Here is a 26,127-nt window from a genome sequence, read left to right as displayed (position 1 = left end):
GCCCAACATTTCAAAATGAAGAATATTAGCAGGCACATTTTGGATTTTATTTATTTTTACTATATATGGGTACTAACCTAAGTATCCGACCATTATGGCAATATGCATAATATTAATTTCATATAAATGATTATGTTTACGAAATTGGTATATTGGAGAATGAATGGGTGTGCAGGGTGTGCAGGGTGTGGATGCGGTTGAATTAGCGCTTAGATCGTAAACTAAGGATATCCCGGCGATATCCCGAGGAAATAATGGAAAGTACGTATCATACAACAGACGGTGGGGGCGTGAAGCGTAGTAATATTCAAACCATCAAAGCGGAACAGTGTTGCGTATATATAACTCCAACTACGGTATGTGTACACTAGTAACAGTGTGAACTCAAAGGAAAACACCTAAACTGGAGAAAAGAGGAATTAATATACTACCATACCACGAGGAAGATTATATATAGATAAATATACCATTAGAAAGGAACCTTACTTTGTAGCTGAATAAATAACACGATGCAGGCTTACACAATAGGATTATTGTTCTTACACATTATTGTGTTAAGTTGTCACGCATCACATTTTCGTGGGGCATACATTACCTATGAACCAGGGAATAATCCTGATGAGGTAAGTAATAATCGCTGAGCTAAATACTACAACTATTGTGACGTCCAATGTACTGCTATGAGTATTTTCGAGATGTAATCTTTAAAGACCTAAATCGATGCATTCATTATTATAAGTTTAAGCTTATCATTTATTATTGTATTCTTCTTTTTATATTAAAAACCCCTACCAACTATTATTCTTACACAGGTATAATGACTGCATTTACAGTGGCCGTATTTTAGTTAATCTTATTCTGTTTTCTATTAAAAAAGTATCTTGTGTATAATTCAAATTAACATGGCCGTTTTATCGTTGTGTAAAATTACGCATTCGCTTACTGTATAGTATAGATTACTAACTATATGAATTAATCAAGATTTATTCAGGTGAATTAAGTGATGCTAAGATCACTTAATGCCACAGGTTCCACGTTTGATTCGATGTTTTACCTCAAACTACTGCCTACAGTCTGATAGAGTATACGTTTTTTTATATTCCTAATCCGACTTAATAAATAATTTATGAAGATGGCTAGGTAGTATTCCAAATATTTAAACTAAATGAAGAAAAAAATAGCACTATATGGGTTTGAGGTTAAGGTAACTAATTTGTTCCGAAATAACCAAGAAGGCGGGCATGTTTGATTCGATGTTTTACCTCAAACAAACAGAGTATACGCTTTTTTATATTCCTCATCCAACTTAATAATACAAACGCCTAGACCTACTTGACATAATGTCAATATATTATTGTTGAACTACCGAGAGAGTATCTCGTGAATTTGTGTATGATTAAAAAATGTTTCCATCCGAACATATCCTATTATAAGTATCCATATCATCTATTTATATCTGTATGTTAAGCATGCCTATCATTTAATTATTACTACACTCCATCATAGTTTTGGCGATATGCCTATTATTGAGCTACATTCACTGTTCCGTTTCACGGAACGGAAGACGGCGCCGTTCAATAGTGTACATTGCTTTGGCTAACAACACGGCGCCGTTTAATAGTGTACATTGCTTTGGCTAACAACACGGCGCAGTTTTCCGTTTCCATAAAACGGAAAACTATGTGGACCTAGTTAGAGAATTACGGCTTTGATTTTAAAGACACCTTCCCTGCAATTTTGGACGTTTTTTGGAAAATAATACATATATATCACTTTAAAAACATTAAACCATGTCATTCCTTGTCTTAAATGTACGTTTTATGGTAAATTATGATAAAAAGTGAGAAACAATGCACTACCTAAGTAGCTCGCGGCGATCGACCTCTCGTGGACGGTCTTAGGCCTAGCCTAGCTAGGCTTAGTTTTGTAGGCCTAGCTGGTAAACATCGGTAACGTACGAACATCGTACGCTAGCTATATACCTAGCCTGACGTTGTATAGTTGCTGCATTAATTGTCTTTCTATTTTTGCCAGACTCCGTTGATACAAATTGAGGGAAAACCCGGTATTTTCGCTGAAAAGTTAGGAGTCTTCCATTTGTTTTGGCCTCACGATCGATCGAAAAGTGGGCGAATTACAGGTGAAAAACAAAAATATCAATCCGCGCGCAATGCATTTTGGGATTTATAGCGGGCCGCTATAATTATTAGAATCGACTTATTTTTCACATTTTTAACCGTTTAAAGACGAAAAAAGTTATCGCAATAGGACCATATAGTATTATTTTTACATTAAATATAGTTTGTGATCTTAAATTAGATCTAAAAAACGTAGGGAAGGGGGCTTTAATTTATTTTAAATCAAATACCATTTAATTAATTAGTCATTTTGTTGAAATTATGATTAGAGAGATATTATTGGTGTTAGACAACCGGGATAAAAAAGTTGTTTGTGTTTTTGTAATGGCAATACATTAAAGCTATTATTGATATATAAAAAAAACTCTTTGTATATACTACGAAAATCCCTTTACGAAGTACGGTGAACTTTAACTTGGCTATGTTCAGATGAATGATTAAAAGGAAACAACTTATCTAAAGTTCTCAAGGTTTAAAACCTTCGCCAAAAAAAGATGTACGCTTACTCATCTTAATAACCTCTGTTGTAATTAAAGTTTCCATAAAATGGCTGCTGTAGTAGACAAAGAATCCAATTTCATCTTTGTATGACCAATGTATGTTGAGGCATAATAGTTTGAAACCAGTACATAAACCGCAATCAAGATTCAAACAGCAATTTAAATCTAGACAAAGATAATTTATCTTTCTTGATCTTTGGAATCTACTTCAATTAATTTTAATGAATTCATATCGTTTAGTGCGTTAACTTAATTGCATAGTTTGCATATAGACTGACATTTAGCACGGTATTTACCTATCCTATTTTATTATTCAAGATCCATATAAGGTAAACATTATTTTAGATCATTAGATTAACAGATCTACATATATGAATGCAAACAGGACTTTATCATCAATCAATATCGCATTTTAAAACATTACTTATTGTATAAATGTGTAAACATCCCAATTTATAACTTGTCTATAGTATGGCTAATATTGGTAATGCTTGGTCTAGCAATATAGTATGGCTAATATTGGTAATGCTTGGTCTAGCAATATAGTATGGCTAATATTGGTAATGCTTGGTCTAGCAATATAGTATGGCTAATATTGGTAATGCTTGGTCTAGCAATATAGTATGGCTAATATTGGTAATGCTTGGTCTAGCAATATAGTATGGCTAATATTGGTAATGCTTGGTCTAGCAATATAGTATGGCTAATATTGGTAATGCTTGGTCTAGCAATATAGTATGGCTAATATTGGTAATGCTTGGTCTAGCAATATAGTATGGCTAATATTGGTAATGCTTGGTCTAGCAATATAGTATGGCTAATATTGGTAATGCTTGGTCTAGCAATATAGTATGGCTAATATTGGTAATGCTTGGTCTAGCAATATAGTATGGCTAATATTGGTAATGCTTGGTCTAGCAATATAGTATGGCTAATATTGGTAATGCTTGGTCTAGCAATATAGTATGGCTAATATTGGTAATGCTTGGTCTAGCAATATAGTATGGCTAATATTGGTAATGCTTGGTCTAGCAATATAGTATGGCTAATATTGGTAATGCTTGGTCTAGCAATATAGTATGGCTAATATTGGTAATGCTTGGTCTAGCAATATAGTATGGCTAATATTGGTAATGCTTGGTCTAGCAATATAGTATGGCTAATATTGGTAATGCTTGGTCTAGCAATATAGTATGGCTAATATTGGTAATGCTTGGTCTAGCAATATAGTTTGGCTAATATTGGTAATGCTTGGTCTAGCAATATAGTATGGCTAATATTGGTAATGCTTGGTCTAGCAATATAGTATGGCTAATATTGGTAATGCTTGGTCTAGCAATATAGTATGGCTAATATTGGTAATGCTTGGTCTAGCAATATAGTATGGCTAATATTGGTAATGCTTGGTCTAGCAATATAGTATGGCTAATATTGGTAATGCTTGGTCTAGCAATATAGTATGGCTAATATTGGTAATGCTTGGTCTAGCAATATAGTATGGCTAATATTGGTAATGCTTGGTCTAGCAATATAGTATGGCTAATATTGGTAATGCTTGGTCTAGCAATATAGTATGGCTAATATTGGTAATGCTTGGTCTAGCAATATAGTATGGCTAATATTGGTAATGCTTGGTCTAGCAATATAGTATGGCTAATATTGGTAATGCTTGGTCTAGCAATATAGTATGGCTAATATTGGTAATGCTTGGTCTAGCAATATAGTATGGCTAATATTGGTAATGCTTGGTCTAGCAATATAGTATGGCTAATATTGGTAATGCTTGGTCTAGCAATATAGTATGGCTAATATTGGTAATGCTTGGTCTAGCAATATAGTATGGCTAATATTGGTAATGCTTGGTCTAGCAATATAGTATGGCTAATATTGGTAATGCTTGGTCTAGCAATATAGTATGGCTAATATTGGTAATGCTTGGTCTAGCAATATAGTATGGCTAATATTGGTAATGCTTGGTCTAGCAATATAGTATGGCTAATATTGGTAATGCTTGGTCTAGCAATATAGTATGGCTAATATTGGTAATGCTTGGTCTAGCAATATAGTATGGCTAATATTGGTAATGCTTGGTCTAGCAATATAGTATGGCTAATATTGGTAATGCTTGGTCTAGCAATATAGTATGGCTAATATTGGTAATGCTTGGTCTAGCAATATAGTATGGCTAATATTGGTAATGCTTGGTCTAGCAATATAGTATGGCTAATATTGGTAATGCTTGGTCTAGCAATATAGTATGGCTAATATTGGTAATGCTTGGTCTAGCAATATAGTATGGCTAATATTGGTAATGCTTGGTCTAGCAATATAGTATGGCTAATATTGGTAATGCTTGGTCTAGCAATATAGTATGGCTAATATTGGTAATGCTTGGTCTAGCAATATAGTATGGCTAATATTGGTAATGCTTGGTCTAGCAATATAGTATGGCTAATATTGGTAAGACTCCGATGCTTGGTCTTGGTCAATAAATTATATAGTTTTTGGTCTGAAAAGTGGACTTGATATTAAGTAGATGATTGAATCTCACCACAACCATGGTATGCAATGTAGCGCCATAGGATACCTGTTACGGATAATTACCAAATCACATATTACTAATCGAATATGCTATATACACGTTAATATTGCATTTTATAAAATATATCGGCCCCTGGGTTAATTACGTCCAGATGACAAGTTTATTGAAAGTAGTGATTTTGTCTTATTATAATGTAATTATTTAATGGAAGAGCTACATACACATGGATTAGGGCGATTACTAACCACTAGGAGGGTGTATATAATACCACTTCGTCACCACAAACAGGCGTTTCCATCCCAACAGGTGGTATTCTGTTTATTTTAAATTTACTAAAAGTTCACATTTCATATAATATGTAAAAGACTACTAGCGTGAACAATACATAGGCCTACATTTCAATTTTAAGCGTAGAAATTATTCTATTTCGACAAATAAAACATTTTAAACAATATTAGGCCTAGTGATTATTTCTATATAAACTGTATAATAAAATCAAGACAAACTGTGTTGTATGTTTTAGTTATAGCTCTGTGTACGATTATAAATAATCTTATATTGATTTTTAACGACATGGAATCAATATGACGACGACTGTATATGAATATTTGAATCACTATTGTTTTTTAACATGACATTTTACAATGAACGTTTACCTTTTTACTTAACTTAATTATTATAGACAATTACAATAATACTATTTTAAAAGTGTATTATAATTTGTTGCATGACAGGGAGGTTTTTTTTTGTAACTTTTGCTTTTCGTCTATAACCCTGTACAAATAGGCCTATATATGCGTAATTAATTTTTACAAAAAAATAATAGGCCTACTAAATAAGTTTCTCTAATGTTATATTTTGACAGATTCGAGTTTCGTATCGTGTTTCATGGCGTAGAGACAACAGACCACACGACGAGTGTACACAAGAGGCAATTGATTCACGAACAAAACTTTGGGGAGAATCATATTTAGAATGTGAAACATGTACTGAAGCAAAGATTCGATTAAAATACCAATGTACTGATTTGAGTTTGGAAGAAAACTGGATTACAGGAATCGGTACACATACATTTAAATTAAAAAAAGGAATGGATAAATCCTTTCAAATGAAGTAAGTTAAACCTATTTATTATTAAACGAGTATTCTCAAAATACTTAGTATAAAAAGTAAAAATACGTCAGGGTACAACATCTGACCAATTACTCAACTCCCTGACGCAAAGCTACTCCACAGTAGTTAAATACAATTAAACCTATTTGGTTACCAATCATTTTTAAAATCCAACCGACAAGCTGGAATATTCTACGAAACAGATGACGAGTTGACTTTCAGAAACTGCACAATTCTAGATCAATCAGAAACATCCCGTCATTACCCTTATCAGCAATTTATTCACTAGTCGGCATTCAACACATTACGGATGACAATAATGGAACTTGGACTTGTCTCAAGACTAGTTAACAAATCTGTAACTCATCGTGGGAAAATGACATTAAAATGTTTCAGTAGATAGATAACTTAACAGGAAGGAAACAAATTAAGAACACACTTAAAACGAAACAAGATTGCCTGGTGGTAACAGCAGATATTACCTGACTTCCTAAAAAAGAGACACCGTTTCTAAGTCTATAGTATTAAACCACTGTATAGTGATGATTTACAAATGTTTAATACCGATAGGATGATAGGATATGCCTAATTTGGGATCTTATTCCTCTCTTTTTAAAATTATTAGCTAATTATTCTATTATTGTTTTAGTTCTAATATTTTATACTGTAATCTCATTTAAAGTTTATGAGCATAAATGTGTTCTGGGAATTTACATTTGGTCTAATTGAAAATCAGAGTAAGACCTCCCAAGTAATTATGAACCCCAACGAAAGGGCAGACAATGCGAATCAAAGTCTTACCCCAGGGATGGTGATCAACTTTCGATAAGTATACAACTACTCAGCTTACATTAATAACTAACTCCATCAGTTTCACTACTTACTGCACTACCCTACTTTTTACTCAATAACTGATTTAGTATTTAAAAAAAAACGATTTTTAGAAGATTTTTTGTTAAATTGTAATAATTTATGGATATCCAAAAAACATCTTTCTTCAATATATTGGAATTTTGCATCAAGGAGGATGTAGAATGTGTTTTTTTCCTTCTGAGAAAAATTAAAAGAATGTGTTTTGGCTAACGAAAGATCTTGTTACTATTGGCTAATCCTACATAGAATCGCTAATTAACGTACTGGTTTTGTACATAAAATGCGTTCACAAGATTTAGATTACACACGTGCACAAATATTGCTTTCTTTATATTTAAGATCGACTATTGTTTGTTTGGATTTTTGGTACATTTTGTGTGCGGCGTCCCGTTGGCATTTGTAATACAACCTCAACCCAAGGGCGTTTTTTAATGACCATGGGGCGCTTTTCAAAAGACTCCGGGGTACTTTTAGTACTTCGCGCATAATTGCAACATCCGATTTTAATATAAATGTTTGGGTTGTCATGGTATTAAAAGATTTACTGAACATAAGAGAATGTTAAATGTGTTAATACATACGAGGCATTCGATTTATTTTTAATAGTAAGAAAATTACGATTTTCTATACTAAAATAACGATGATCTGCTTGGCCTAATGCAGCACTGCACAAAAGAAATTTGGCTATGAGAGTTTGTACCAGACTGTTAAATAAGTCTCTATAAGTAAAGTTGATTAAATTCGAATTATTTTAAAGACATCATTACATTTATTGAAATCGAATTAAATTAATACATCAGCCAAACCCATTGATTTATAATCAGACATTTTGCCAAGCCTAATATGAAAGAAAATAAATCGGTTTTCATATTATTACATTAGGACTACCAATGGATTATTTTCGTTTCTTGTTTATTACAACAGACCCCAAAGTCTTCCATAACTTGTCCATGAATAATTGTGTATTTTGTCAAAACAGTAGTGACGAAAATACCGTGCTGACAGGTAGTTAGAAATAGTTGAAATGAATAGACCCATTCTTGATTCATGCCTGTATGTCTGCTACATCACTTGTATGACATTCCATCATGTAGCAGAGTTGAGACAAACCCCTTGCGGCGGCTTACATTTTACACTACCTGCACCTAATAACTTATGAATAAGCGAAACAAAACAACCTATCGTGTTGACTTCTAACACCAGGCCTTAGGCCTCCCGCCTGGGTTTTGTTGTTTTTTTAAATAAAGAAAACGTTTTCCTAACTCTGTTCATCTAGGAACATTGGCCTATATGTATTTAATTTGTAAATACTTTTTTGTTACTTCCGATTTGTTTGTTTCAAAAGACAACCTTACAGTCTCTTCCCGAAAGTTCACGGACAAAAACAGTAATTGTCTAAGCCTATTTACTTTGATAACGTCCACTGATTTCTAAGTTTTGCCTTTATCTGTTAAAGAATACTTGATGGTATTTGATATTTGGGACCCATTAGACCGACATTGATAACTTGACCAATTGCACACAATGACACACGATCAAATCTTTAGCAAAGTCTATTATTAATACAAAAACTGCTGACAGTTTCCTGAATATTTTGAATTTAACACATAACAACAAAAGTTATACCAATTGAATCCTAATAATTTTTTCAAATGAATAAAGATTCTCGTGACATTTAAACCAAGGCAATAATTGCATTAACTGTGTAAGATGATGCATACATTCAATGTCATTTGCACATATGGTAAATTTGCATTTTGGTTATTTAACTTATTCAGGTTCGTTGATTGCTGTTGGATTGAACTAGAGAATTTCGGTGATGCAATAGGCTGGTCAATTGTACCACGTATAAATCTGAATCCACGACCAGACAACGGTTTACTTAACTCATCTCCCGTAACGTCTATGCTGCCAATAATAAGGATTCCGAAGGGTTGTGACAGGCAAATCACTGTCCCAGGTAATAGACCTACATTTATTTTCATGTTTGAAATGCATTTACATTTTAATTTAGATTATTTAGATAATTATACTGTTTTTGTTTTTAATAAATTCAGTAATTGATCCTAATGAAGATGATGTACGATGTCGTTGGCCAAAAGAGGCATTAGGTGAATGTATACCAAAAAATAACAGACGACAAGATGAGGTTGCTTGTGATCAACCCGACAAATTTCAACTCGACGAGGTAAAATATAAAATGTTATCGATTGCAATTATTTTGTGAAAAATGATTTCAGTGTAGTCCATTACGGTTACAGTCTTAATTATTGATATACTCCTCAAATAATACCACTCACCGTATAACTATTATTAATAGATATATTGATAGCAGATTGATTTATTAAAGAATATTTTAAATTATTTAAAAAGGTATTAAGTGATATTTACTAAGCATACTTTATTGCCCGAAGAGAATATAGGTGACAAACCTGTGGTTAAAATTGTAATAATTGACAGGGATCGAGGTGCATTTCATATTGTATTCAACACTGGAGTATAATAATGCACTAAATAGACGCACAAGACCATAAGTATTTCATAATCCCTCCTTTGAATTGAATGACACGCATAGTGGAGAAGCCTATCAGCCTCCTTTGAATGAGTACACGCATAGTGGAGAAGCCTATCAGCCTTCATTAGAACAGTTCACATTCATTTTGATTATTCGCTTTAACTGTATTTTGTGTCTTTTATGTGTAAACTGACTGGGGTTGGGTCAACCGGCTCAGCTACAGTGATTAAGTGTAAACTGACTGGGGTTGGGTCAACCGGCTCAGCTACAGTGATTAAGTGTAAACTGACTGGGGTTTGGTCAACCGGCTCAGCTACAGTGATTAAGTTCACTTAGGTTGACCCTGGTCTCCCCAATTTCAGTTTTTTTATATATATATACTGAAATAGACCGAATAAATAATGAAATGAAAATGAAATGAAAGAGTAATCCAATGAAAAATCGTTAAGGGAATGATACATTTCTTATGTTGGCATCTAAGAGGCTTCGACGTACATTCTAAAATGGCACAAGTTATTGATTCTATATATATGATTCATATAAAAATGATCAATGTTACTATCCGAGGATGATGACGTCACAGTGCAATTTAACTCTGGATTTTGAGGTCTGAAACTGTTTACCAATAAACGCCAATATATAGCCATTTATCAAACTGTTTACATTGACCACGAGTAGGTCAGTAACAAGTTCAAATCACCGCATATTTTCCAGTCAAGAAGTATACACAAAATTATATAACAGGCATCCATGCATATTCTATGCACGAGATAAAGTCATTCGTCTAAAAATACATATACTTAATAATGAAACGATACAGTGCTTGATGCCACATACATTTTAGAGAAAGAAAATGTAATCATTCCGAACTAAAAATGTCTGATGTTTATTTCGGTTAATTACAAAATGTATTTTTTAAAACATTTTTGTTTGAATCAAGACATTTCCCAGGCTAATAATAGAGTATCATGGTTTATGTTTAACGTATTCCATAAGTTCAAGCTTTATCTAAAATTCCAATGGACAAAATAGTAGAGACTATTATAATGATCATTGTTAGTGCTGTCTTTGTTGGTTTCAACAATTCACTATAATATGAGAATACTGTATTTTCCTATTCTTCATTCTAATCAAAGTTATGCGGTAAAATTACATTTAATAATAGACTTTTAGTAAAGCAATTCATTTGATAAAATGCATTGTGTATTTATATGTATTGAATTAGACTATCCTCTATATTTTGTGCAGTACAAAGGGGAAATCAAGTGATGTCGCTGCTTTATTATTTGCATCAAGGGGATATTTTCAATACAACTCTGAATTGTCTAATGTTAATTGATTTTAATGTAATCGTAAAAATATGTCTGACAAACCTCACGTAATCGGCATAAATGGTCTGTTCCAGATAAACATACAACAATTGTTTAATTGTAATGTTATTAGGCATCATTTAATGTTCTGATGACCCTCTTGCCTTTTCTTATTTTTTTTTTGTGGGGCGGGATGAGGGTTGTTTGAATTTTGTATTTATTTTTAAAATGTTTATCTTTACTTGTAATTTTCACACAATCTGCCAATCTGTTAAATCCATCAGTATTTTTTTTTAATAAAGAGATATGTAATTGTTTGTATATTTCAAATAAATGAAGTAAAAGTAATTTCCTTTTTATGTTTCTTATAGATGCGATGTAAACTAACTTTCGATGCATCGGGTGATATTGGATGGTACGCTGCTGCTGTCATGATTGAAGACTTTGCCGTGGATTACCCGGATGATGCTCTCAGTGCTGTTCCTCTACAATTCCTTGTCAACGTTTTCGATTCAGGTACGTTCCGATTCATACTCTAATTTTTTAAATTTTGAATGAAGCATTTTGATGAAAAACAAATTATTATAACTCATAATGATATTGTTTAGTTTATGAGTAGGAGTATAGTTTAAGGGTTGATTTTAAAAGGTCGATCACTCTCCATATATATCAACACAAGTCCATTACAAAATGAACACTCGGTGAGGCCGTAGTCACGTATAGGAATTTATGAGAGAGAAATTTATAACTGATTGTGTGATTATAATTTTTTTTAAACAAGTTTCAATCAACAAGAAATTAGTATAGAAGCCTTGAATACAGCGAGATACAAATCTCTATTTTTGGAACATTAGGTCGAACGTGACGCTAGCGTACAACGCTGTACTCTTATCTCCATCACGAAACTAATAAAAATATTAAACGGTTACATTCTATTAGTTACATTCAATTGGTTACATGAAGAACATTACATGTTACATGGGTCATACAACTTCACAGGACAATTACTGCATAATGGCATTATTTATTTCCTTCCTTTTCATTGCGTAGATAACATGTTTATCCGTTACGTCCGTATTGATCTAGGCCCTATTACTGTACAGTAGGTCAAAATGAAATCGAAACTGTTAGGGATACTGATGTTTATGTATGTTTACAAATGACACATTATGCCGTAACAAATGCTTGTGAACAATTGTTAAATCATGATTTTTTTTTTGTGTTGTGTAGTCGCATAATAAAATCATTTCCTTCATCAACATAAACTCCATCGCGCTGTATCATCAATTACCTGATTTATCTCGTTGATCATACAAAAGCGTTTGCCAGACATGTTGCATGGATTGCTGAATTTCTTAATGAATTGATCGTGTTTATCAAATTATCTTATAAGACTGTTTCATAAAATCTATACAAATATTTTTCAAATCATAGCTAGACCATGTCAACTTTCGGTAAGGTACAGTAATGTTTATTAGCCAAATGAACATGAAATGAGATTGAATTCTTGTCCATTTCTAATTTATACATTCGCTTCATTTGACAATTGTTACAACTTATTGGTGGTTAATCATTTTTAATAACTGGATATTTATTGGTTTATATTTTACATTGACATTGGTCATAATCATAATTATGAAGTGAGTATAACAACCACCGATCAGTAATTCTTTTATGGTTGAAATCATAATGTTTTATTATTGCTATCATTTTCTATTTAAAATAATCAAGGTGTTTACATACAAATTACGATGTGAACACTGATAACTTATTCTCTTACGGTTCAATAAAATAAAGTAAAAACTTTGTTCACGTGGTATAAATAAAAGGTAACATTCCAAGGGGCTTCCTTTATTTGGGAAACTTTTGACAGCACCGTGATTTACAAAGCCATAACCAGGGGCCCTATTGCAAGGTTTACATGTACGTGACTTCATAATTGGTGTGCCAGTCGTAAACTATTGAGACGTGGCAGCTAAATCAACTTGCCAAGAATTCCGAAATTCATTTGAAAGCCGTTAACAGCATAACCCTTGAGAGGAGGTTTAATACAACAAAATCAATAAATTAATTTGCGATCACGTATGACTTATTTTATTATAGCTTTTATTACCAGTAGGCCTATTCACTAACCAAATGATAAATGTTAGGTTTTTATCCTATTTTTTTATAGTTTATATAGTTTAAAGTAAAATACACATGTATGTGTTATTCCTGTTAAATGTTTATAATGGTTCCAATTCACCTAGACCCCAACGAGCTAAAAGACTGTCAAACTGTCACTACAAACCTAAAGCCCTACATCTGCTTAACGATGGTACTTTCTAAACTTGTATTCTATACTTGGTTGTTTTCGGCATCATCAATCTAATAATGGGTTCTATTTTCAGAATCAAACTGTGATGTCTTTCCGGTGTTCATCGAGCCAAATGCCCTCAGTGCCTGCTATGTTCTTTCAGTAGGGGAGACTTTTAGTACCCAGCTTATTGCACGAAGTAGCAGGCCTGATATAAGGTGAGAAATACCAGTATTATTGATAGAGACAAAAAAAAAAAAAGTGGTACTAAACTAAGTACATTGTTGGGGGAATGTTAATGTTTTAATGCATCGTGCCGTGCATACTGATGGTGTTGAATTGATAGACACTAATTAATACACTAATACCAATAGACCATTATCATTATAGAAGTTCAAAATAAGTAAAAGAAATACCGGTTTCATTTATGTGTTTCGTATTATTAAACTTGTTTAGCATTAAGGAGATTCAGACCATCTCTCCTGTTGGAATGAGGAAATCTTCTTTAGCAAAACTACCCGGATCTAAAACCGACTATTTTGTGAATGTGACGTGGACACCGACCCCAGACCAAGTAGGAGAGAAGATTCTATGTTATTATGCCACAGACAGCAAGAAGTAAGTTATTACATTCAATAATATTTATTGAAATCAATAATGTATCAATATTTCATTACTGTATTTCAACTAATCCACAATAATATCTGAGAGTTGGCCATGCAATGAAAGTAATTATAGATTAATCTGGTATGCCCCATTAAATTTGTGCTTCCGTTTGAAATATAGTGAACGACATTGTTTTACCCATTCATGGAAATCACGAAACTCACAAACAACTAATACGGCATTTTCTCTAACTGTTTTTAGCAAAATAATAGCTCAATAATATCATTGTTTGACACACAAAAGATACCGAATACCACCGGTATATGAAAGAGGATTTAGTACTTAAGCTTTAAATTTTGACCTATTTAAAATTACCCGAGAGTACTGAGGGAGACATACATTCATATCAAAACTTAATTCGTCGTTTTGTGAAAACATGAACGGTATGTACAATCTGGTATGGCATCATCATTATATCTCAATTTAACTATTTTCAGAATGTCAAGTGACCAAACGTGTATGTCTCTAGTAATTATAAGTAAGTATGTTATACTTTAGACCTCACAAATTGAGACATGATATTAAGGCACCAATATATGCACTGATTATGTTTAAATAACATTGTATAAAACTGACTCGTATAACTCGTTATGTTTATATTATATAACACCTAAATAAATTGTCATTTGATTGGACGAATTTGGGTCACATGGCGTGCAATAGTATGCACTATTAAACGATCGTTATGTTATATACCAGACAAATATTAGTAATGATGCATTGTTCATAAATAGGTGAAATGGTAGAAGTAAACCCGATGTTATCAGACCCATCCCCGCTTTCAACAATATCGGCAAGAAAGAGTGAAATTACAATTAGTTTTACCAAAAATGTAAGTACAGTAAAACTATAGTTTTAAAATAATTCATTGGTTATACCCTACTAAAATAAATGTTGACACAACTAATCATAAGACACATTTCAATTTTATCAACAGATAACAACTGATACAGCTCCGGCTGCCGTGAAAATCTTTAAACGTTCTGGAAAATATTTATTAGATATTGAACCAGCGACATCCGACTTAGTAAGATTCCCAATTGATGATCCTAAAGCCATGATTATCTCAACTGAAGGAGTTGAGTTTAGAGGAAACAAGAAATACTTTGTACAAGTTTTTCCAACTGCGAGTCGTTATAGCAGAATTAACAGTAAATGTGTAGCTGTTGGAACTTGGTCTTGGATGTTCTACACAGGTACGCACAAACTAAGTACATGCTTACAATACAATAAATTTTATTTCCAAACTAATTGACTCAAAGTTGACAACAAAATAATAAAACATGATGGAGGAGATGGAGGAGATGCAACAGAGGCAGAAGCCTCACAAGTTCTTGCTTTAAAATGGCCGAATTAATTTTTTTTTAATTAAGAACGGTTTATCTTCCAAATAATAACATCTTTATGTAGGCCTACTGCTAAAAAATAGAATAATGATGTGGAAGTGTAATAACAATACTTTTGGTATTAATTGCCATTTTTATGGGGCTCAAAACAGTAAATTATATTTATTGTGAGGAGATATATTATGTTTAATCCGTAATCTTAGTATTGTACAGTAAGTACAGTATAGTAAGCCTACTGCACAATTGATAAATATTACAGAACGCGACGTACTTAATCTGTTTTCATTATTCTAATGGATTCAGGAATGTAGTTATTGACGGTTAAACAGAAATAAACCCTTCTTTTAATAGGACCTGAATACTGCCTAAAAAGTCCATGTCAAAACGAAGCTATCTGCGTTGAGTTAGAAGATGGCTATGAGTGTGAGTGTGTACCTGGTTACCAGGGTAACAACTGTGAAGAAGGTAACTACAAATTATTGTAATATTTACACCTTAACTAAACCAGTTTTACTTGATTTTAGCTTATTAGTAATAATTGTAATAGTAGCAGTCTTGATTATTTTAAATGATTGAAAATGGATTCTAGATTAATACGGTAAAACCTTATAATCATCATTGTGACGGACTAGAATTGTTTTTAATGTCAGCCATGGTGGTGGATCTGCCGCCGGTGGGTAGGTGCAGTTTCGGGGTCTTTTAGATGCACTCACAAATGACCAAAAATTATGAAACAAATACATTTTTTTTAATTATCTTTAGAAATCAATGAATGCGAGTCTTCTCCGTGTCTGAATGGAGGTGAATGTTCTGACAACATCAATTCATATTCTTGCTCCTGTTTGCCAGGCTTCACTGGTGGCAATTGTGAGACAGGTAAGATAACAACGAATAAAGGAATATAAACCTAAATACTGCACGTTACTTGTTTTTTGTTAATACATTTGCAAAGTTCGAAACCGCCACAGCAAAATAAAAGTACATTTAAAATAGAATACGTAGGCATATACAATATGTTTACAATTAAACTTACTATTCACAATTATATTAAATCGGTTATGAACTAAATTTGCAATGTTCGAACCGCCAAATACAATATGTTTACAATTAAAACTATTCACAATTATATTAAATAGGTTATGAACTTTATCGTTGAATACTTTTAACATAAGGTATTGATTGTTCTTCTTTTAGAAAATGACGAATGTTGGTCACTTCCGTGTTTACATGGAGCTAGTTGTATTGATCGAGTTGATAGCTTTGAATGTAAATGCACTGACGGATTTTTTGGCCCACTCTGTGAATCTGGTTTGTAATCATTTTTATTTATATAACTGTAATTCCAAATGTTTTTGCTAAAATATTTGTCAGACCTGCCTCTTGTTATTTCATTTAACAATATGGACCATTAAAGGATTTAAATTGAAACAACAATCAATAATTCATTCAATAATTTGTTTCTCAAATCAGAAGTGAACGAGTGTGACTCAAGTCCATGTGAAAATGGTTATTGCGTGGATCTTCCGGGAGCTTTTATGTGTTTTTGCAATGCCGGTTATGACGGAGATTTATGTGAAATTGGTTAGTTTTTGTGGGTTTTTTTTATATATGAAGCAAATGCAGAGAAACCGAAAATAAATATGTGGGCCAAATATAAATAGTAACAGAAATTATACATTTTTTACTGAAATAATTAATTGCTATTGACAATTGGCGGAATAGTTTGTCATGTGGGCATTCGTTCAGGTCCATTTCTCTTCAACAGTACGCTATCCAGCGTTCAGGTCCATTTCTCTTCGACAGTACGCTATCCAGCGTTTTGTGTTTGCTTCACTGAATAAAAGGTGCCGCCACTTAAAAGGCAAACAAGCGTGTGTCTTGTTAAACACTTGAATGACATGATACCAATATATTGGAATGTTTGTTATATAACGCCTACTGAAGAAAAACACTTTTGTTAATATTACTCATTAATTACCGTATTAAAGTTAAAGGCAATTTTAAAAAGGAAGCGATTGAAAGTATAAGTGCATGACAAATTATATATAATCTTTTAGGGTAACAATGTGTGTGTTTTAATTTCGTTTAGACGTTGATGAATGCGCTTCAGCACCGTGCAAAAATGGGGCTACTTGTATAGACAAGGAATATCACTATCAATGTCAATGTGTACCTGGATTTAGCGGTTACCATTGCGAAAAAAGTAAGGAAATGATTACTGTATTACATTGCCTTGATGTTGAATTAAAGAAAACCAAAGTTCATTATTTTAAACAATCTACAAGTTAAGTAAATGCTATTTTGCCCTAAACATAAACGTTTTATTCTCAAACTTAATAGATATAAATGAGTGCGATTCTTCTCCGTGCCTGAATGGAGGTAAATGCTCAGACGAAATTAATGGATTTGTTTGTCAGTGTATTAAAGGATACGCCCAGCCTAACTGTGAAATAGGTAAATACAATTTGTTTGTCAGTGTATTAGAGGATATGCCCAGCCTAACTGAAATAGGTAAATGCAAGGTTTAAAAACATTAATGTAGACTACCAAATGAAGGTCCATCAAAACCAAATGTACAAGTTAGTCTGGGTTCCAGGCGGAGTTTTGTCTTAATATTAGTAAAAAGATAAATATTTTGGCACATATGGCGTTTCATACGTATACTACTTGAGCTTGGATTTTTCAGACAAAAATCGAAATAAAACAAATATAAAAAAAGAAAATGTATACAGACTTAGGGCAAGTCTAGAGACAAGTATTTATTTATGTTCATTTGGTATGGATAAGTATCTATATGTAAATTTTACAGAAATCAACGAGTGTGAATCAAATCCATGTCAGAACTCTGGGCAGTGTATTGATAAACTGAACTCTTTCAAATGCAAATGTGATTACGGATTTAAAGGCAAGCTGTGCCAGAATGGTAAGTCTTAACATGTTTTGTAGATACTAACTGTTGTACAGATATTGACTGCTTAAGCTTCCCAGAGACGAAAAGCAAGGACGTAGCGCAACGAAGTGAGTTGACCAATCACAGGCGATGGATTATTCGAACTCTCGCTTGTCATTGGTCAACACGCTTGCGATGCGTTTACGTTCATGTGTTAGCTTTAAAGATGGCACAAAGTAATGGATGGAGGCAATAATAACTGTGCTGGATCATCCGCACTGTGTGTATTTAATGTTTTTTTAAAAATTGTCAAAACGTATATAGCTTAACAACCGGCTTTAAACAATGGATATTGTCTTATCAACAGATCGAAATGAATGCTATTTATCACCATGTGAAAATGGAGGTACATGTGTTAATACGTTTGGAAGTTATGAGTGTAATTGTCACTCTGGGTTCACTGGACAGAATTGTGAATTAAGTAAGTACAACATACTTTTATAGAAATTACGGAGAAGGAAATCACATTATATTATAAAAACAAATATATTATACACATATTTGAGCAATAATTAATTGACAAAAATGTTCATTGATTTTGCAGATGAAGACGATTGCGTATCCACTCCTTGCCTAAATGGTGCTACTTGCACAGATCAGGTTGGTGGCGTGACTTGCGAGTGTGCCGCGGGTTACGACGGAGAATTTTGTGAATCAGGTAATTCAATTTCTTTTATTTCGGAAAATTCATCCATTCAACAAACATACAAACAGAAAAAGAAAATTCGCAAACTCTAAGCTTAAATATATAGGATACTCCATCTACAATATATGTTTGAGTTATGGAGCATGTTTGCAAACACAAGCAACAAGAATATTACAACTATTCAACATACGTTTCATAAAACCATAGATAGATTTTCGCATATACTCATTAAAGGAAGGGACACCATGTAATGAAACTCCATAGATGGCCACTTGCGTAAATTGAACGGGAATGACGCAAATGCTGATACGCGTACGACGCACAGTGCTTACTGTATTCAATTGGTATCGTAATCAAGGAAGGATCATGTATGTTGCCTTAACTCTAGGAGAGGGAAGAATGCCTCGCCACCCTTTAATGCAGATAAAATCAATAGACTTCCCATTTTGATATATACGGATATCGATATTAAATAAAGTTATGTTTGTAGATATTAACGAATGTGCTAACAGTGTGTGTAAGCACGGAGGGACGTGTACGGACCTGGTCAATGGATTTGTATGTCACTGTATGATCGGGTACACTGGAGCTGCATGCGAGACTGGTAAGTGCATGGTTTCATTATAAAAAACTTCAATAAAATCACCTAATGATTCTACTGTATGAACCTATTGTAAAACACAAACATAATTATGTTATTATAGATGTTGATGAATGTACGTCTGAACCGTGTCAAAATGGAGCAGTTTGTGTGAACCAAGCCAATTCATATTCATGTGTATGTGCACCTGGATTTCAGGGACCAAACTGTGAAACTGGTAATGCTTTTATTATTATTCACTGAGTTTGCGTAGCGTAGACATTCAGGCTTATTTGAGTAAAGAGTTTAGGATGAACAATCATTGTTAGTGTATAGGATGAGTGACAATAACACATTATGTTTGTCTTTTCGTTTTAGACCTTGATGAATGTTTGTCTAACCCATGTATGTATGAAGGAGTATGTAAAGATAGGCCAAATGGATTTGAATGTATTTGCCCATACTATCGCACTGGTCGACATTGTGAATCCTGTAAGTACACCTACACATTATATTCAAACAATAATATTATGTGTACTGTTAAAACACGCCTATTATAGTAGTGTATTATTGGACACTAACTCTTTACACATTTATTCCTAGATGTAATCACTGGTTATGGGGACGTACTGGCCGCAGAGCTGCAGGAGCCTGGAGTGGTACATGCAACCCCGCCTAGTGGCGAGGTTCACGCCGCAGAAGCTCATTGTATGGAGACGTATATGATTATTTATATTTCAAAGATATTTGTTGGTGATTTAATCCCTCAAGAGGTCACTCTCACGGACTTAAGTTGCGTTGGCACGCGTCACAACGCGACGCACATTAGTATTGGAACAGCATACGGGAAGTGTGGAACAGTAGCTGATGTAAGTTGCATTGTAATTAATATTAATTAAATTAATCTCCCAACAAGTTACCTGTTGCGAGTTACCTGTTTAAAAGAAGTGCAATTTCTGGGAACATTGCATATATATAATGTTTATAAATTATTTAATCTACAGGAAAAGGGAACGCATGTCATATTCCGAAATGAAGTTCATCTGCGACACGAACCTAAGAAAAACGGAATTTCACTGCCGAATGCAATCCATATCGAGTGCATTATGGGAAGCAATGCAGACATATCAGTCAATTACATTCCGCAAGTAGATAATGTAATTGTTAACGAGAGAGGTTATGGAAACTTAGATTTTGGGTTGAATATGTACCGCGATTCTTCATACCGATATACCAAAGATGAATTTCCGGCAGATATCGCAGTCAATGATCGGATATATTTTGGAACACGTTTATTCTCTCGACCACAGTTGCAGCTGTTTATTGAAACGTGTGTAGCGTCCCCATCGTCTACTAAAGACGCATCTGCAACATACACTTTCATTGAAAATGGGTAAGTAATTTGAAATGTATTAATAAATATTTCACTGATCATTCATTGTCCTTTCCGCGCGCAAATATTAACTTTTTGTCGTGAAGCGTGGTTCCCACTAGAACGCAACGCAGCGACGTATTGTATAATTGTGTTTGCCCCCGCCTGCGTGAAATCAAACCTGCGATATTTACAGCACTACTGCATCGTCGGTTCTCACTTGTGATTACGCAATACAGCACTTTGCGTCGATACGTCGATGCGTTGCGTTCTAGTGGGAACCACGCTTAAGAAAATTTGTTGTTAGGTAACGCAAAGTTATAACGATTTAAATTATACACTTTCAGATGCAGCCTTGATCCAACGTTACAATTTCATACATCACCTTCAACAACAGAAGTCCGTTTCTCAATCGAAGCACTGTCGTTTGTAGACTTCGATGTAGAAGCTATGGTACGTATGTTTACTTGGCTACATCATCTCTTAAGCTTGGTTCCCACTAGGACGTAACGCAAGGACGTAAACGGAACGCAAACGAGTTGACCAATGACAAGCGACAGTCGAATAAATCCATCGCTTGTGATTGGTCAAATCACTTACATTGCGTTACGTCGTTGTATTGCGTCTCTAGTGGGAACCAAGCATTAACCATGTAATATTTTTTAATGAATTTTACATTTTAGTAGCAATCGTATTTCTATTTTATATCTTATTTTTTTATTTCCTAATGATAATAGGTCTACATACACTGCCAAGTAAAACTATGTGATATGAAGAATGTTAGTAGCACATGCGTACCTGACTGTTCAGGTCAAGAGAATACTGGACCTAAAATACAGAAACGGTCAGTACAACTTGATACAGATAAAACACTGAAATCAAGAGGAGGTATAAGACTCAAGAGAAATATTCAAGGTAAAACATTTTATTATATAATTATTATATTAAATAATGATTTATAATATTATAAAAAAAAATATTCCAAAGGTTCTTATAATTGATTGCAGGATCCCAATAGAAATACGTTTCTTTGAAACTTTTGGACTTTACTTGCTATCAGAGTTTTGTGCTACATTTTCATTTAAATTTTAAATGTTTTTATCATTTGTATATGTAATTCTGATTAGTGTATTAACACATCAGCTCTTGAACTGAAAAAGTGATGACATCGGAGTGCGATTCGCGCCACCAAAATAGTTTGTGCATTAAAACAATATAACTAATTTGTATATATTGTTATCATTGCAGATACTAAAGACTCATCCAGCAGTGCAGTTGTGTTTGGTCTCTCGCTCACAATTGTATTCCTCGTTGCTGTCATCGTTGGATTACTTTTAATTGGTAATGTTTACATTAGAAAATCGACAATGAAATATGTCGAAAGCGACAAATCATGAGACTGAAAAGACTAAGTAATTATAAAGTATGAGTACATGAGGCAATGTTGTTTTATAATAGTTATTTATATGTGTATATTGTTGTATTGATTCCCAAAGGGAAACTAGTTGATATGAGATATTAATAGACACGTGCCTTCTATGAAATACATTTGCACAGATTACGTCAAGTGTGTCGTCATAACTGTGTTCCATTAGTGTGTAATGAAATATAAACTGTTTTAATACACGAATGAGGATTGTTGTTCAGATGTCTATTTAGAATACTGTATGATACATTGATGGCAGTAATTGGCAAACCTAAGTTAATTAATAGACTGAGTTTTGTATGAATAAGTTATGCTTTTTTATAATGGCTTTATCTTAATGTAGAACATTGTATAAACCATGCGTATAAATAATACCAAAAGTGGATTTAAAAAACGTTTGAAATATTAACATAATCGATGTATATACAAAGATGATGATAAACATGGACACGTCCTTTTTAAACAGTGGGTATCAAACAAGAGCAAAGCATATGTTATAATCCCATGAGGGCCTGTGATCATCGCTAATTTATTGGGTAGGTTTAACGTGACAGACGATTATAATACAGTGAGAGCTGCAGCAGTAGAGTGTCAATCATTATCAAAGAAAGTTGGTTAAAAGTTAATTAAAAGATATATCGTAATTACATGTGTATTATGGAGATCCACTTTTTACCGCATTATAACGGAGTAATATTATGTCCGAAAAACAACTATCGTTCGCTTACACAACGTACACTGAAGTTGATTAATTTATTTAATATTAATATTTTTTAACAAAATATGTTATGCCAACAACTGTATTACAAAATGTTATTATAAAATAGTTTTATTACAATTAGGTTGATTGGTAATATTTTATTACAATTAGGTTGATTGGTAATTTTACATTAAAATGTATAGTTTAATATTATTCCATTGTTGTATTAATAAATAAAATAATGTATATAAGTAAAGCAGATTTAGACAATCATGTGTTTTGATATTTGACGACCTGACATGAAATGACCTGACATGACATGACCTTAATTATTTGCGAGTGTACACTAAACAAGAAATATTTCTTACAAAAAACGCTACTCGCTTATTGACGTAACAGTTTTAAAGATATATTGTCCCTCTGAAAAATATTTTTTATTTCAAATTTGTTTTTGAATGTGTCATTTTATTGTCACATAATATTTACTTAATTATTTTACCTGAAAAAATGTAATTTAAAGCAACAAATACTTAAATTGTCTGTCAGACAATGGTTTTTAAGTTATAATTAAACGTTTCTTTTCTCTTTTTATATGTGAATAAATATTATTTTTTGTTACAGAAGTGAATAACTTTGATATGAAACACAGACTCAATTTCTGTCACTTTAGTTTATTTTATTGCTAAGGTATAGTCTGGGGTGTCACTTCATCAGGCCTAGATAGAAGTATCCTATTACAAACAAAAACTTTCATGGACTTTTTTGATAATAATTCAATGATTATCTGACAGCGAATTACAGTATTATATAATATCATGGGACTCATAAATACCAGAAATGCTTTGGGATTTGTCGTTCAACCGTTAGACTCTTTTCCCAGACGTTTTTTGGGTCCAGCAGCTGGCACCTATAAATTATAGTCGAGAATCCTTTTTCGCAAAAACGTCAGTGTCTAGTAATAGTACTATAACTGCTGCTTGCTTTCAGTTATGACGTAGCGGGCTAGAGCAGCAGCGTGAAAACGGATGGTTGATTATGGTATTTCAAAATGAGGTAGACCCTATTTAAAATTTGTATTTCTTTCCAAAAAGTTTCCGACTGATAGGCCTAATTTTCTTTTTATTAAATTATAACACATCTTTGCCAAATCAATTAATCCGAAGAAAAACACCCCTCCCCAATCACCTAATTAAAATCATGATAAATGATGATGGAACAAAAATGAACATACCTGTAATTGAAAAAAAATTACTTTATGCTGTTACATTTTGGTCAATCCATTACCTTTACAATTCAACAGAACGGACAAAATATAGGGTGTTATCTACATTTATTATTACAATTATTGTAGTCTTTTTTGTGATGGAGAAATACTTTATAGGTTCCTCGTAGTGTTAAAGTGTCCCAAAGAGGGGTTTCTACTCTAATTTTAATATTGTTATTGCTTACGGTTTTTCAAGCAATTTAAATGTTATTATCCAACTCGTTGCAATTAATGTATATATTATGTGACTATCTAGTCTATCTAGTACAAAGATAAAAAAAAAAGATATCGTACCAAAAAATTAAAATATCAAAATTATCTCAAAATATTATCCCGCGTTATCATCAATTTGAATTAAATCACAATCTCCATTAGAACCAACTTTTCCATTTATTCCAAGTCCGAAGGGAATCCATGGAGTATATACAATGTATAATCTATGTTAATGCGATGATCTAAGTCGTTTAGCCATACCGTCTCCTACTTAATATCATATTAGGCCCTAATATTTGTACATAATATAATATTCTTCAATTTAATTTCGCATCTGTTTTATCAATAACCCGTCACTTTTATACACCTATTATTATGTTACTTTTTATATTCAACAGAACTAAACATTTATTTTCGTGTTTATGCAATATGAAGCTGAACTTTAATAAATATTAATGTACAAAAAATAAAATATTTGCACCAAATTGAATCTATAGTATTTTATATCAGTATACATCTTCCTTGTAAAACAATGGATCGACAAATAATTGCTTTCAGTTGAGGATCACATAACGGTTAAATATTAATATTTAAAAAAGAGTATGGAGAATTGGTGTCTCTGGTGAATCTGTAGTAATTACTGTAAAACTGATAAAACTGATAAAATACTTTTATTGCAACTTTTGGGTTGGATTATACAAAAATATATACTTATACTTAAATGAAAAAATATATCAAATCCATCAACAATATAAATCAAATAACACAAAAACATCGAAGAACAGACAAACTGAAGTCAAGTCAGGGAAAGAAGCGACTGTGCAGGGATATGTATGCCTACCACTTGTGAAAGAGACCAAAGTTTACAATAACATTTTTTGATCGTTCCGTTTTTACTTTTGGAATGCAAAATTCTTTAACTTGTCTTAAATTGTATCTAGCGCTTTTGGAAGAAGGTGGTGTAGTCTATGGGAAGGGTTTTTAAGTTTCTGATAGTAATCCTTGCACAGTCTAGTTCGACGTTCACATAGCACAGGCACATTACATTGAGCCATTGCTTTGTTGTAACTGAGCCCTGAGAACGTGATTCTAAGCGCCCTTCGTTGGATACTTTCCAGTTGGTCAGACTGCAATTTAGTTAAGCACGTTCCCCAAACGGGGACGGCGTATTCTAGTACAGGTCTGATAACACAACAATAGAAATAGCATAAGGCTTGGGCGTCTAGACCGGACCGGCGCAATTGTTTAAGGAAATATAACCGTGAGTTTGATTTAGCTATCAAAGAATCAATATGGGGTTGCCATGATAAATTGTCACATATAATTATTCCTAGGAGCTTAGTACGGCAAACCTGGTTAACACTACATTTATTAATAATTAGAGTATTAAATATCGACTTGTTTTTCTTACAACTCACAATTAATTCACATGTTTTTTTAGCATTGAGGGTCATATGGTTAAGCCGAGTCCATTCAAGGGCCGAGTTAGCTATATTTTGCAAGTTACTATTGGACAGTTTAGACACCCTTTCGAATACAGTAGTATCATCCATAAATTTAACACACGGTTTACCATTTAAAAGGTCATTGATAAAATAATAAACATAATAGGGCCAATCCACGACCCCTGGGGTATGCCTCCGTTTGGCGATAGCCATTCAGAAAGACTATCACCAA

General features: G+C 33.1%; 1 protein-coding gene across 1 annotated transcript; it reads left to right on the top strand.

The window, feature by feature from the left end:
* The first annotated feature begins 366 nt into the window (after positions 1 to 366).
* On the top strand, positions 367 to 23,134 carry LOC144851180 (uncharacterized). The gene is made up of 27 exons (XM_078708751.1): positions 367 to 623; positions 6,046 to 6,293; positions 8,945 to 9,126; positions 9,224 to 9,354; positions 11,363 to 11,507; positions 13,382 to 13,505; positions 13,744 to 13,905; positions 14,391 to 14,431; positions 14,688 to 14,785; positions 14,891 to 15,149; positions 15,651 to 15,764; positions 16,062 to 16,175; positions 16,494 to 16,607; positions 16,770 to 16,880; positions 17,389 to 17,502; positions 17,640 to 17,753; positions 18,109 to 18,222; positions 18,557 to 18,670; positions 18,794 to 18,907; positions 19,386 to 19,499; positions 19,600 to 19,713; positions 19,854 to 19,967; positions 20,079 to 20,344; positions 20,480 to 20,868; positions 21,195 to 21,300; positions 21,585 to 21,762; positions 22,096 to 23,134. Exons 1-27 carry the CDS (start codon positions 510 to 512, stop codon positions 22,242 to 22,244), a joined length of 3,957 nt encoding a protein of 1,318 aa, XP_078564877.1. The 5' UTR covers positions 367 to 509; the 3' UTR covers positions 22,245 to 23,134.
* The last annotated feature ends 2,993 nt before the right edge of the window (positions 23,135 to 26,127 follow it).

This window comes from Antedon bifida, chromosome 1 (assembly GCF_963402885.1).
Source record: "Antedon bifida chromosome 1, ecAntBifi1.1, whole genome shotgun sequence".
NCBI classification, from domain to species: Eukaryota; Metazoa; Echinodermata; class Crinoidea; order Comatulida; family Antedonidae; genus Antedon; species Antedon bifida.
This window is presented reverse-complemented; position numbering and strand designations above follow the sequence as displayed.